This window comes from Scyliorhinus torazame, chromosome 6 (genome assembly GCF_047496885.1).
Source record: "Scyliorhinus torazame isolate Kashiwa2021f chromosome 6, sScyTor2.1, whole genome shotgun sequence".
Classification (NCBI taxonomy): Eukaryota; Metazoa; Chordata; class Chondrichthyes; order Carcharhiniformes; family Scyliorhinidae; genus Scyliorhinus; species Scyliorhinus torazame.
Genome location: NC_092712.1, coordinates 155,984,996 through 155,998,742, shown reverse-complemented (window position 1 = coordinate 155,998,742; position 13,747 = coordinate 155,984,996). Strand labels below are relative to the sequence as shown.

Here is a 13,747-nt window from a genome sequence, read left to right as displayed (position 1 = left end):
ATTGAAAATGGTAGACATGTTCCTGAAGCTAGAGGGTCAATAGGAGACCCTCCAGCACTCTAAGCTTGGCAGTCCCACCATCCAGGATTGGAACTTGCAATGTAGGCAGGAAAAAGGGAGGATGCTTCAGGATGGAGACACTCTTGACTTCTTAAGATAAAATAAAAAGCAGCTACAGTTGCCAGACCACTGTTGTTCAGGGGAAATAGTTCCCCAGGTCTGATGCTGGGAGGCTATCTCCATTCATCAGCTGGGATTCCATCCTCATGGGGAGTCAACCCTGACTGCTGGCTGGAATATTCCAATCGGTATCTACACCATGGTTTGAATTGACCTTGAAGGGCCTAATTGGCTACTCTTCACTCTACCCAGTCTCTTCAGGAATCTGCCAACAAACTGACATGCCGGCTGCCAGGAGGAAATACAGAGCTGCCCACTTCCATTTCCATCTCGCAATCCCTTTCAAAATCTGGTCCACTTTTGTTTGGAAAGATTTTTGTTTAAAAAAAACTTGTCGCTTATGATCATGGAGATCGTTTACAGAATTTTAACTACTGAATAAAATTTCTTCTGCAGATTTCTATTTTCAGCCGGCAAAACACATTATTCCGTCTACCCATTGATACTGCAGTACCTATTATCATGGTGGGCCCTGGAACAGGCATTGCTCCATTCATAGGTTTCCTACAGCACCGGTATGTGACCTGTTCTTAATGTCAATACTGACTACGAAAATGTTTTTTTTAAGAAAAGTGTGTATTTATAGGTGTGTTATGTTTAATTCATCAAATTTTAGTAATCAAAACTTTTAAGGTGAAGGATTACCAGGGAGTTTTGTTTTTGCTTAAAATAGCCTATCTGCTGTGCTATTGCAGTAATTGGATCAAGAAAATTGGGAGGATAAATGGATGAGAGGAGGTTAGTTAGGCTAAAATTAGGAGGGCAGGGAATGAGAGGGAAAGGAGACCCAGCACATGGAGGAACACGGGGGAAGAAATGGGGAAAAGGATTTGGATGGGGTATGGGGAGAAGGGGAGTATCTTAGTGGAAGAAGAGGACGACTGCAAAGGGATCGTAATACCTCAGTGATATGAAGGAGTAAAACATTCAGCACGGAGGAGAAAGTGGGTAAATAGTCCTTTGCTGGCATTTCCAGTGTCTGTGCATTTGCCATTAGATACAATCCTTAGTTTCCCCAGCAGAAATGCAATGGACATTATCAGCAGCTGCAGCAAATGAAGGGTAGTGATGGGGTGGGCTGGAAGGAGGGATGTGAGTGGGGAAAAAAAATGAAAGTAATTTGTATACAAGAAGACTATTCTCACCTGTATGATAGAAGCATCGAATCACACTGTAAAGAAGGAGGACGTTCAGTCCATTATGCCTGTGTTGATTCTTTTAAAAGAGCGATCTAATTGGTCTCATTCCCCTGCTCATAGCCCTGCAGTATTTTCCCCTTTGCGTATTATCCAGTTCCTTTTGAAGGTTTGTGTGGTTGTGTGTGGTTGTGGTGTTAGATTACGCATGGTACAGACCTGTACCATGTGCTAAATTTGTAGAGATGCAAATACAGAGTTATCCCATGAACTGTAATGATGTTTGTAGTAATCTTAAGCATTGAACAAGCATGGTAATGATCAGATGGGCCCAGAAACGTGACTAGGTGTCGCGACGAGGCCATTGAATCTCGCGCGTGGCTTGCATCGAGAGTCACAACGTCAAAATGTCTCGTGAAAATGAACCAAATCTCGTGGCACATCGTGATCTGGATCTGGATCTTGCTCTCACTGAGCGAGTTCCAGGCGCACATATTTAAATAATCCATTAGGCTGATTTAAATATGCACCCGCCCAATTTACCAGGGCCCGGGATTCAACAACCTCACCAGCGAGGCCTCAACCGGATGTCGTTTGATACTGGTTCACAAAGTTGTGAACTGCCAGGCTGGCGGTGCCAGGGTCTGGGCATGAAGAGGCTTTATCCATAAAAGGTGGGGTGAGGATCCAGAAAAGGTAAGTTAGGTGAAGTGGGGGCGTCCTGAGACTGTGGTGGCGGCGCAGAGGGGGGTCGAATGACTGGGACTGCCTTTAAAAATGGTGCCCCATCCGTGAGTAGTCAGGAAATTACTTAAAGAGCGTCTTCGACGGGGAATTCCTCACCAAAGCCAAAAGAGGCAGCAAAGTGCCGTCGAATAGCGGTATCTTTCTCGGCACTGCAGGCACCGAGAAATACCCCACTAAATGTGCAGTTCAGCGGACTTTAACTTGAGTCCGCTGAATCACACCCCTTATTGACCTCAGGAAGCAAAGTATCGTACACAACCGTGTCTGCATCAATGGTGTTGAGGTGGAGATTGTTAGCAGCTTCAAATTCCTAGGCATATACATCACCAACAATCTGGCCTGGTCCACCCACGTCGCCACTATGACCAAGAAAGCACAACACGCCTATACTTCTTCAGGAAACTAAGGAAATTCAGCATGTCCACATTGACTCTTGCAAATTTTGCAGATGCACCATAGAAAGCATCTTACCTGGCGCATCACAGCTTGGTATGGCAACTGCTCGGCCCAAGACCCTAAGAAACTACAGAGAGTCGTGAATACAGCCCAGTCCATCACGCAAACCCGCCTCCCATCCACTGACTCTGTCTGCACCTCCCGCTGCCTTGGGAAAGCGGGAAGCATAATCAAAGACCCCACCCACCTCTTCCATGAATTAGAAGATACAAAAACCTGAGAACACGCACTAACCAATTCAAAAACAGCTTCTTCCCTGCTGTTACCAGATGCCTGAATGACCCTCTTATGGACTGAACTGTCTACACATCTTCTCTACTGTTGTGGCACTATATTCCGTATACCCGATGTCTATGTATTTATTTTGTATTCAGTACTTATCGTATGTCTTATGTTTCTCGTGTATGGAACGATCTGCCTGGACTGTACACAACAATGCTTTCCACTGTACCTCGGTACACATGACAAATCTAATGTTGATGATCTGACTGCTGCAAGGAAGCAAGACAGTTTTCTGGTGTGCTCTATATACAGATTCTTGTCTGCATCTGAACACATAATAGGAGCAGGAACAGGCCATACGGCACATCAAAACTACTCTGCCATTCAATCGGACCATGGTTGATCTTGACTTCAGTTCCATTTACTTGCCCACTCCACCTTGGTGCTGATGGGAGATCACAATCTGTCTAGCTCATAGAATCATAGAATTTACAGTGCAGAAGGAGGGCATTTGGCCCATCAAGGCTGCACCGGCCCTTGGAAAGAGCACCCTACCTAAGCCCACACCTCCACCCTATCCCTGTAACCCAGTAACCCCATCTAAACCTTTTGGACACTTGAGGGCAATTTAGCATGACCGATCCACCTAACCTACACACTCATTGCCAGTGCCATCTCCTGCGCCCGTAGCATCTGGGACTTCTCCAAGCGGCTGTGGATCTGCTGGTGTGATGCTGACTTCTCCCTCTGTCCTGGCTGCACCCTATCGTCTCAGTCAGCTCCGGGTACCTCTGTACCATGGGCTCAGCATCAGGCTGGGACCCTCCAACTGCTGTCTTGTCTGGGGGGGGGTTCCTGCCTCCTGATGTGTATCATCAGCAGTGTGGTGCCCACCAGATTGTTCACCAAAAGCTTATTCACTAACATGTCCCACCGAGGTGTGTGTGTATCTGTGCTGGTGGAGGGTGGGAATGACAGTTGAGTTGCAACTATAATGGTTGCATCCTCGGAGCTCTCCTCCGAGATGTTCTCCTGGGAGGCTGGAGAAGGTGCCGCCCGGATGGGCCGGTGCATCGGCTGGAGGACCTGCGGAAGAATGGACATGTGATCCGTGGGAGAGATGTCAGTAAGGCAACAACAACTCGCGTTTGATAGATCCTCCAGGTGGAGCATGGTGGTTCCACCAGCCTCCGCTTGGGTGACCGCCCTGTCCTCGGCCACCCCAGTCACCTCCCAGGACACGCTCCTCGAAGGAGGTGAGGATTCTTAGGTCCGGCACCCATAGCCAGTCTGTGCCCTCTCCCGACGATTGTGGGAGAGTTTTTCCTGAGGAAACACAGAGGGGGCATCATTAGCCACACGGGTGGTTCACAGTGCTGGGAGGGAGGGGTTGGAGGAGGGGGGGGGGGGGTGGGTTGGAGGGGGAAGGGGTAGAGGGAGGGTTGAGAGTCGCATGGGAAGTTGGATGATGGATTCTCCCTTGGGAGGGAGAGGGGGGGGGGGTGTTGCTGACTACTCATTCGTCCTGTCCGGTGTAGGTCGTTGATGTCCTTGCGGCACTGGAGGCCAGTTCTCCTGGTCACACTCCCCCAGCTGACAGCTGCCGCCACCTCATCCCAGGTAGCTGCCCTGTGGCTGACTCTCCGGACCCTCAGGGGAGCAGGACATTCCACCTGCCCTCCATGGCGTCTAGTGGCCTCCCCAGATCTCCATCCCCAAATTTTGGGTCTGGTCTCTTCGGTGCCATTGTTGCAAGCTGGCTGGGGTTGGCTGAGCAAGTGTAGCTTAAGTGCTGCTCGACCTTGTTAGCGGGGGGGTTGGCGAGCATGGTCCTGGCGAATCAGCTGGTGAGCCTTCATTTGTGGCGAGAGGCCTGTGAGGCCTCGTTAAGTGGTCCAATTAACGTTGCCCATCTCGCTGAGCCGAGCGCTAGGAAGCTCGCAGCAATTCCCGCTCGCTATCACGCTTAGAAACTTTTCTGGAGAATTGTGCCCACGGTCCTCCCTCTTATCCCAATCTAGTGAAGCTTCAGTGTACAGTCTCCAATGAAAGTATATCCTTCCTTCAGTATGAGACCAAACTGTGATCAATACTTTTGAATATTTTCTCACTGAAGTCCTATACAATTGTATCAAAACTATCCTTTTTCTCCAATTCCCTCGCAATAAAGATCTACATGCAATAGGGCAGCACGGTAGCACAAATGGATAGCACAGTGGCTTCACAGCGCCAGGGTCCCAGGTTCGATTCCCTGCTGGGTCACTGTCTGTGTGGAGTCTGCACGTTCTCCCCGTGTGTGCGTGGGTTTCCTCCGGGTGCTCCGGTTTCCTCTCACAGTCCAAAGATGTGCGGTTTAGGTGGATTGGCTATGTTAAATTGCCCTTCGTGACCAAAAAGGTTGGAGGGATTATTGGGTTACAGGGATAGGGTGCAAGTGAGGGCTTAAGTGGGTTGGTACAGACTCGATGGGCCGAATGGCCTCCTTCTGCACTGTATGTTCTATGATAGTTTTTGTTTGGACTTTGTAATTTGCTATTTCATCAGCCATGACAGATGTTGCGATGTCATTCTTGGCTTTCCAGAAACATTCTCCTAAGTTTGAGCCTCCAAAACCTTTGCTTCATCCTGGTAAATTTGAAATACATGCACTCTTCCTTTCCCACCACTAGAGTCCTCCCTAGACCGATCTTAGTCGCTATGTGGAGTTGTGATTGATGAGACTTATTTGTATAGAAGTTTTAATGTAGAAAAACAACCCAAAGAATGAGATGTTAGTATGGATGCTGAAAGAGATGAGATTTAAAGATGATCTTGGGGGAAGAGGAGTGGGGTTTAGGGAAGAATCTTCCAGAGTGAGAAGAGGAGTGGGGTTTAGGGAAGAGTCTTCCGGAGTGGGGCCTAGCTTCCTGAATTCATTTTCCCCAGTGGTGCGAAAGAAGCAGGAAGGGATGCAGAAGAGGCCGGAGTCAGAGGAACAGGGTTTGAGAGAAGAGGGTGAGTGTAGATAGGGAAGATGAGGAAGGAAGGGCAAGGCATGAAGAAATTTAAATATGATTTTTGAATACATTACAGGGAATTAGGGAGACAATGTAGGTCATCGAGAGGAGGGATCAATTGTATAACTAGATGCAGGGTTTGATGGGGCAGATTTTAAAATTTGATTTCAAACAAGTCATATTGGACTCCATGGGCGTCATTCTCCGACCCCCCAGCGGGTCGGAGAATGGCCGTTGGCCGCCGTGAATCCCGCCCCCGCCGGTTGCCGAAGTCTCCGGTACCGGATATTCGGCGGGGGCGGGAATCTGGCCGCGCCAGTTGGCGGGCCCCCCCCCCCCACTGGATTCTCCGGCCCGGATGGGCCGAAGTCCCGCCGATAAATTGCCTGTCCCGCTGGTGTAAATTAGAGTACCTATTTACCGGTGGGACAAGGCGGCGTGGGCGGGCTCCGGGGTCCTGGTGGGGGCACGGGGCGATCTGGCCCCGGGGGGTGCCCCCACGGTGGCCTGGCCCGCGATCGGGGCCCACCGATCCGCGGGCCGGGCCTGTGCCGTGGGGGCACTCTTTCCCTTCCGCCTCCGCAACGGTCTCCACCATGGCGGAGGCGGAAGAGACTCTCCCCACTGCGCATGCGCAGGAAACTGTCAGCGGCCGCTGACGCTCCCGTGCATGCGCCGCCCCGACATGTCATTTCCGCGCCAGCTGGCGGGGCAACAAAGGCCGTTTCCGCCAGCTGGCGGGGCGGAAATCCCTCCGGCGCCGGCCTAGCCCCTCAATGTTGGGGCTCGGCCCCCAAAGATGCGGAGCATTCCGCACCTTTGGGGTGGCGCGATGCCCGTCTGATTGGTGCCGTTTTGGGGGCCAGTCGGCGGACATCGCGTCGTTTGGGGAGAATTTTGCCCCTTGTCTCCACAAATGCTGCCAGACTTGCTGAATCTTTCCAGTATTTTCTGATTTCTATTTCAGATTTCCAATATCCACAGTGTTTTGCTTCATTTTAGAATTTTTAATGAGATGTTTGGAGCATTGGAATAATAGAGCCTAGAGGGGACAAAGGCATGGATGAAGATTTCAATAGCAGAAGAGCTCAAGTGCAGCTGGAAATAAGTCATCTTCGTAATAGGAAAGGATTATACAATCAGAAGTTCAGCTGGGGTTCAGTCAGGTTCAAGTTCAGGGCAACCTGAGACAGTGGCTGGGGAGGAAGACAGAGTCAATGGCGATGATGAAAGACTTGGATCTTCCCAGTCTTGGAGGAATTTGTAACACACAATTGGAAGAGGGAAATTGGACAGTCTCACTTCTCTAGATTTCCTCAACTATATTTTGCATTGAAAATTAGATAGGGAAGATCCTCAAGGTTTTTCAAAAAGGAAGGCTTAAGAGTGTACTTGTGTTACAAAATTATCATTGTTATCCAATGCTAAATTTGCAATATGAAATTCAGGCCTTCACTAATACGGGACGGCGTGAAGCAGAGTGAGAATGTGATCTCTGGGAAGTCTGCTCTGCTTTATTTTCACTTTGGTGCCAGATTAGGTTTTAATTCCAGATTTGCGCTGCATTCGGATTATTGGTATAAAATTAATCTGATTGGCACTGAAGCTGCAATTATTGGATCAATGCACCCTTCAAGGAAATTGATGGGAAGAATTTGACATGTGGCACAAAGACCATCCAAGGCACAGACTGAGCGAGCAAGCGAATTGTCGGTAGATACATTGAACAAAATAAAGAACATGATGATTTATGAACACTGTTGTTTTAGTATCTTTATCAGTGTTTTAAATACCATGATTAAGCTGTTTTCTGTTGCTTTGAACCTACCATAATTCCTGTATGCTATTATAACAGTGGGCTTAGGTAGGGTGCTCGTTTAGAGGGTCGGTGTAGACTCTCTGGGCCGAATAGCTGTCTTCTGCACTCAAATTCTATGCTTCTATTCTATTTAAAATGTTGGATTTAATTCATGTCAAAAAAATTAAAACTAGACAGCGTGGTGTCCCTTTTTATAGTTTTGGTTGAACACCATAAATGCAAGCTAGTGTTTATCCATACACATCTCTTTAAAAAAAAAAAAAAAAAAAATCTCTTATTTAAAAGAAACACATGACTGCAGTTGTTTTTAATTTTCAATATCCATAGCATTGCAAAAACAGACCATAACAAACACTGACCAACATGGCATGTGGTCATTGCCGCCCATAATTATAATTCTTGATAGGTTTATGGATCTGTTTTCAGTTTTATTTTGTAAAATTGTTCTGGGAATTTTTGGAAATTCATTGGGACCTTTGAAAATGGGATTAAAAGTTGGAAGGGGGAATTGAAACACTTGGTGGAAATCAGAAACCATTCTTGTGGTCTGAGAAAAGTTGTTCAGTCTATCAACAGTATTATTTCTTAGTGACTTCTCTGTATGACTACATTGGGACTTAACTGATTATTATTTTGTTTTAATTCAAAAAATGGAGAACAATCCAAATCTCAACCAGCTTGATATTCTACCTGATGAGGGTACAAGAAATGATTTCTGGAAGTGCTTACATAATGAAAAAATGAAAATCGTTTATTGTCACAAGTAGGCTTCAAATGAAGTTCCTGTGAAAAGCCCCTAGTCACCACATTCCGGCGCCTGTTCGGGGAGGCTGGCACGGGAATTGAACCGTGCTGCTGGCCTGCCTTGGTCTGCTTTAAAAGCCAGCGATTTAGCCCACTGTGCTAAACCAGCCCAAATGGGAAGCCGCTATTACCTAAGTATGGAATCCGAGGTTTTTCTTAAGGTGACTGGTTCTGGAAAGTCATGCAATTCTTCAACCATTCCATAATCAGACAGTTAATGCAAACTACCAAGAATATCAGTGTGTTATTTCTACTCACCTGCAAAAGCTAATCTGTGGATATGACTATTTATGTTCAATCCTGAACATTGATCTCTTCATGAAACCACGCATGTGTATACACACACATGCAGAAGTGCGCACACACTCCCAAACGTCCATGTGCTATTGCAAATAGCCTAACTGGCCATTATGGGGGATGGGGCTGGTTTAGCGCAGTGGGCTAAACAGCTGGCTTGTAATGCAGAACAAGGCCAGCAGCACGTACCGGCCTCCCCGAACAGGCGCCGGAATGTGACGACTAGGGGCTTTTCACAGTAACTTCATTGAAGCCTACTTGTGATAATAAGTGATTATTATTATTATGTTCCGATGGCATGTTTTTGTATTCGTGCCGTTTGGAAATATCAGAAATTCCCTGGACAGCTTTGCTCTTAAATTTTTTTTTTTTAAATGGACGCAGTTATTGTGTACGTACCAAGAACCGTGTTGTGATTATGCATGTTTAATCTGTGTTTTTTAAACATACCATGGCCCTCCACCCCACCCAATTCCTTTCTGCTCACTGCTTTTCTTTCCAGACCCCTTTCACTGCTTCCCACTCGCCACCTCATTCACTGTTCAGGGGCAGCAAGAGGGAAGCAGTGAGGGGATGGTGAGTGGGATGGAGCAAGTGGGGCAGCGAGGGGAACAGGAAGAGAAGGAGCAAATGGGAAGCAGGGGGTGCAAGAGGGAGGTGGGCAGCAGCTAAGTGGAAAGGATGCTAAGTTAGTAGGAATAATACATTCATTCATTTAAAAAATATATATTTTTATTAAGGTTTTGCAGAATTTTTCATAATAAAACAGTAGTAACAATAATAAAACAAATTAGAGTGAACATTAACATAGTGCAAAAAGAGAATATACAATAACAATTAAATAGACATTACCCCATGCGACTCAGTCTTCCCACACCATCCCAATGAAGCACTCGCCCCCCCCTATGAATTGCTGCTGCTGCTGACATTTTAATTTTCCCTGAGAAAGTCGACGAACGGCTGCCACCTCCGAGAGAACCCGAGCGTAGACCCTCTTAAGGCAAACTTTATTTTCTCGAGGCTGAGAAACCCAGCCATGTCGTTAACCCAAGTCCCTACACTCGGGGGCTTCGAGTCCCTCCACATTAATAAAATCCGTCTCCGGGCCACGAAGGGAGTCAAAGACCAAGACGTCGGCCTCTTTCGCCCCCTGAACTCCCGGGTCTTCTGACACTCCAAAGATCGCTATCTCTGGACTCGGCACCACCTGTGTGTTAAGCACCTTGGACATTGCTCTCGCGGACCCTTGCCAGAACTCTCTAAGCTCTGGGCATGCCCAAAACATGTGGACATGGTTTGCAGGGCTGCCCTTGCACCTCATACAACTGTCTTCTACCCCAAAAAACTTGCTCATTCTCGCTGCCGTCATGTGTGCCCGGTGGACCACCTTAAATTGAATTAGACTGAGCCTGGCACATGATGAGGAGGAATTAACCCTGCCCAGGACCTCTGCCCACAGACCCGCTTCCAACTCCTCACCTAGCTCCTCCTCCCACTTGCCCTTGAGCTCCTCCACCGGGGTTTCCTCCGCCTCCTGTAGTTCCTGGTGGATATCCGACACCTTCCCCTCCCCTACCCAGGGGAATAATACATTCATAAGAGTACTATAGTAAGTGAATAAGAGTAGCAACTAGAAAGAGGCTATTTGGGTCAGTTAGGTTCAAGGCAGTCAATAGGTTTTTAATGTAAAAGTTACAAGTCGGGGTGTAACCCACCCTTGCATGTGTTTTCATGTTAAAGTAATTTTCCTTCAGCATGTTTTCATTTAGCACACAGTATTTTTAGAAACACATGAGGAGTACTAAACAAACTGCTCTCCAGAATGTTCTGTAATGTGTCGAGTCATGGGCTCATTCGAAGACTATACTGAAGACTTAGATTTGAGAATCTATATACAACTGCAGTAAAATTGGGGACAGAGAGGACTGCGGCTGTCAGAAATCCAATTGAGAAAATGGTCACATCTGAGATTAACATTCCCATGCCCTTACTAAATTCACTGCAGAGTTTTCACACTTCAGAAACCATGGAATACTTATTGACATCATTGGTAGTTACTAAAGGTTTGATTTTCAAAGACTTGGGTGCTTGGACAACGATGACCTCAGTTGTTATGCAGATTGATGGGTCAAATAAATAGGAGGAAACTCTGTTTTAATTAGTCAATAATGAGGTGCAGAAAAGGTTGAAAATGGAAAGAAACATGGGTCTGGGTTTATAGGCCTATGGCCAATTGACTGTAAGTAGGCTGGAAATTGGATTTTTGGCCCATGGGCAGGAAGTCCTGCCTCCGGAAGATGACAGCCAATCTGATGGTCAGCAGTGCCAGGTAATCTCTAATGGAGATTGTCACTGGTAAGGTAAGTTTGGGGGTGTTGTGTGGCTGTGGGTCATTTTGCTGGTTCTGGATGGCAGATCCTGTTGAGAGGAATGGGAGACCAGGCAAGGTTTGAGAGGCTGGCGGAGAGAGCAATGGGCTGCTGATCTATCTGCTTCGTGTGGCCTCCCCTTCTGCTGCTAAAATGGCAGTGGAGGCCAGGGTGAGGCCGTAGGGTGGGCTTTGTGACCCCTCTACTTCCCAAATAAAATTTCATTCTTGGGTCGGGCAGGTAGGTGGCAGAAAGGCAAAGTGCTGGATTTTAGAATTGTTTCCCCCCCCCACACCCCCACCTCCTGGCAGCAGCTTTAAAATATAAAATGCAGCCATGGGCTGGTGGATGTTGAAGTATGCACAAAACATAATTTCAGGTTTTAATGATGGGAAATGTTCAGCAGGTCGGATAGCCCAATCAGAGAAAGAGACCCATGTCCATTGAGCAGAGCTGCAAAAAGTTAGAGGTGTAGTAGGTTTTGAGCAAGTGAAAGGGAGAGGTTGCGCTTCTGATCACCTGTCATTCTGTCCCACTCTGACTTCTGTCCTTCGCTTCTTGCCATATGTGTTTTTCTCATTTTTGTTTTCTTTAAAATTTAAATTACACAATTTTGTTTTCCAATTAAGGGACAATTTAGCGCGGCCTAGCCACTTACCCTGCACATCTTTGGGTTGTGAGGTGAGACTCCCGCAGGACGTGGGGAGAATGTACAAACTCCACCGTGATCCGGGGCTGGGATCAAACCCAGGTCTTCAGTGCTGTGAGGTGGCAGTGCTAACCATTATGCCACCGTACCACCCCTCATTTTTGCTTTCAGATTACTTTTTTTTCATTCACCTTCCTTGAGACATGTCCTTTCTTTCTTTACTTATCCTATTGCTGCCCTCTTTGGCCATTCATGCATTAGCAATTTTCTTGTTATTTAATCTCTTCTGTCTCCCATTCTATCATTTTCCCTTTTGAACAATTTTACACCATTTCACTTGCTCAAAACCTATTAACTTTCTAACTTTTTCCAATTCTGAGGCAAGGCCACTGATCTGAAATGTTACCTTCCTCTCTCCACAGATTCTGCATACCCTTCTCAGTATTTCTGTATTTTCTGGGGGGTTTTGTATCAGATTTCAAGTAGTATTTTGCTTTTGTATCATTTCAGTTTTTTTCTCTTAAATTTAGTGAAAAGTATTCAGTTTAATTTGTAAGAACAAAATAATTCCGTCTGGTAAAAATCACTCCCAGCACTGGTTTTGGCACGTCATTTGTATAGAATATCCAGTCATTTGCTGTGTGTAAAACACAAAAACATTTGTTCTTTGTTCTCTGCATGCCAAAGAAAGCAATACATATGTTTCCCAACCGGAAACCATGGCTCAATCGCGAGATTGACTCCCTACTGAAGGACAGATCTGAGGCGTTCATGTCAGACACCCTGACCTATACAAGAAATTCAGGTACGACCTCTGCAAAGCCATCCGAGGTGCCAAGAGAGTATATCAAACCAAGTTAGAGTCACAGACAGACTCTCGGCGGTTGTGGCAAGGACTAAACAACATAACCGTCTACAAAGCGATCTCCGGCAGCAGCGCACCCCTCCCTGATGAACTCAATGCATTCTATGCTCGGTTCGAGCAGGTAACCAACAATCCGCTGTTGAGTGCCCCAGCAGCCCATAATTCACCCATACCCACCATCACAGCTTCCGAAGTCAGATTGGCCTTCCTGAAAGTGAACCCTCGGAAGGCGATGGGCCCGGACGGGATCCCTGATCGTGCACTCAGAGCCTGTGCGGAGCAGCTGGCAGAGGTGTTCGCGGACATCTTTCACCTGTCCCTACTCCACTCGGAGGTCCGCACCTGCCTCAAGAATGCCGGTGCCAAAGAAGAACCAGGCAACATGCCTCAATGAGTATCGTCCGGTGGCCCTGACCTCAGTCGTAATGAAGTGCTTCGAGAGGTTGATCATGAAGCGCATCACCTCCATACTCCCAGACGCCTTGATCCACTGCAATTCGCATACCGTCGCAACCAGTCCACAGCAGACACCATTTCCCTGGCCCTACACTCATCCCTAGAGCACCTCGACAACAAGGACTCCTACATCAGACTCCCATTTATTGACTACAGCTCCGCCTTCAATACCATAATCCCAGCCAAGCTCATATCAAAGCTCCAAAACCTAGGTCTTGGCTCCCCACTCTGCAACTGGATCCTCGATTTTCTGACCAATAGACCGCAATTAGTAAGAATGATGAACAACACCTCCTCCACAATAGTCCTCAATACCGGGGCCCCGCAAGGCTGCGTACGTAGCCCCCTACTCTACTCCCTGTACACACACGACTGCATGGCAAAATTTGGTTACAACTCCATTTACAAGTTTGCTGACGATACGACAATCGTGGGCTGGATCTCGAATAACGACGAGTCAGAGTACAGGAGGGAGATAGAGAACCTAGTGGAGTGGTGCAGCGACAACAATCTCTCCCTCAATGCCAGCAAAACTAAAGAGCTGGTCATTGACTTCAGGAAGCAAAGTACTGTACACACCCCTGTCAGCATCAAAGGGGCCGAGGTGGAGATGGTTAGCAGTTTCAAATTCCTCGGGGTGCACATCTCCAAAAATCTGTCCTGGTCCACCCACGTTGACGCTACCACCAAGAAACACAACAACGCCTATACATCCTCAAGAAACGAAGGAAATTCGGCATGCCCACATTAA

At 47.2% G+C, this 13,747-nt stretch overlaps 1 protein-coding gene across 4 annotated transcripts in view; it reads left to right on the top strand.

Moving 5' to 3' along the window:
- mtrr (5-methyltetrahydrofolate-homocysteine methyltransferase reductase) overlaps positions 1 to 13,747 on the top strand; it is a 131,236-nt gene that overhangs the window by 101,809 nt on the left and 15,680 nt on the right. For 3 of the 4 annotated variants that reach the window (XM_072508984.1, XM_072508985.1, XM_072508983.1), the window contains one exon: positions 577 to 695. The exons of the other annotated variant lie outside the window; for it this stretch is intronic. In XM_072508984.1, the coding sequence (XP_072365085.1) occupies positions 577 to 695 (119 nt within the window). The remainder of the gene's footprint in view (positions 1 to 576; positions 696 to 13,747) is intronic. 4 annotated transcript variants of the gene reach the window in all.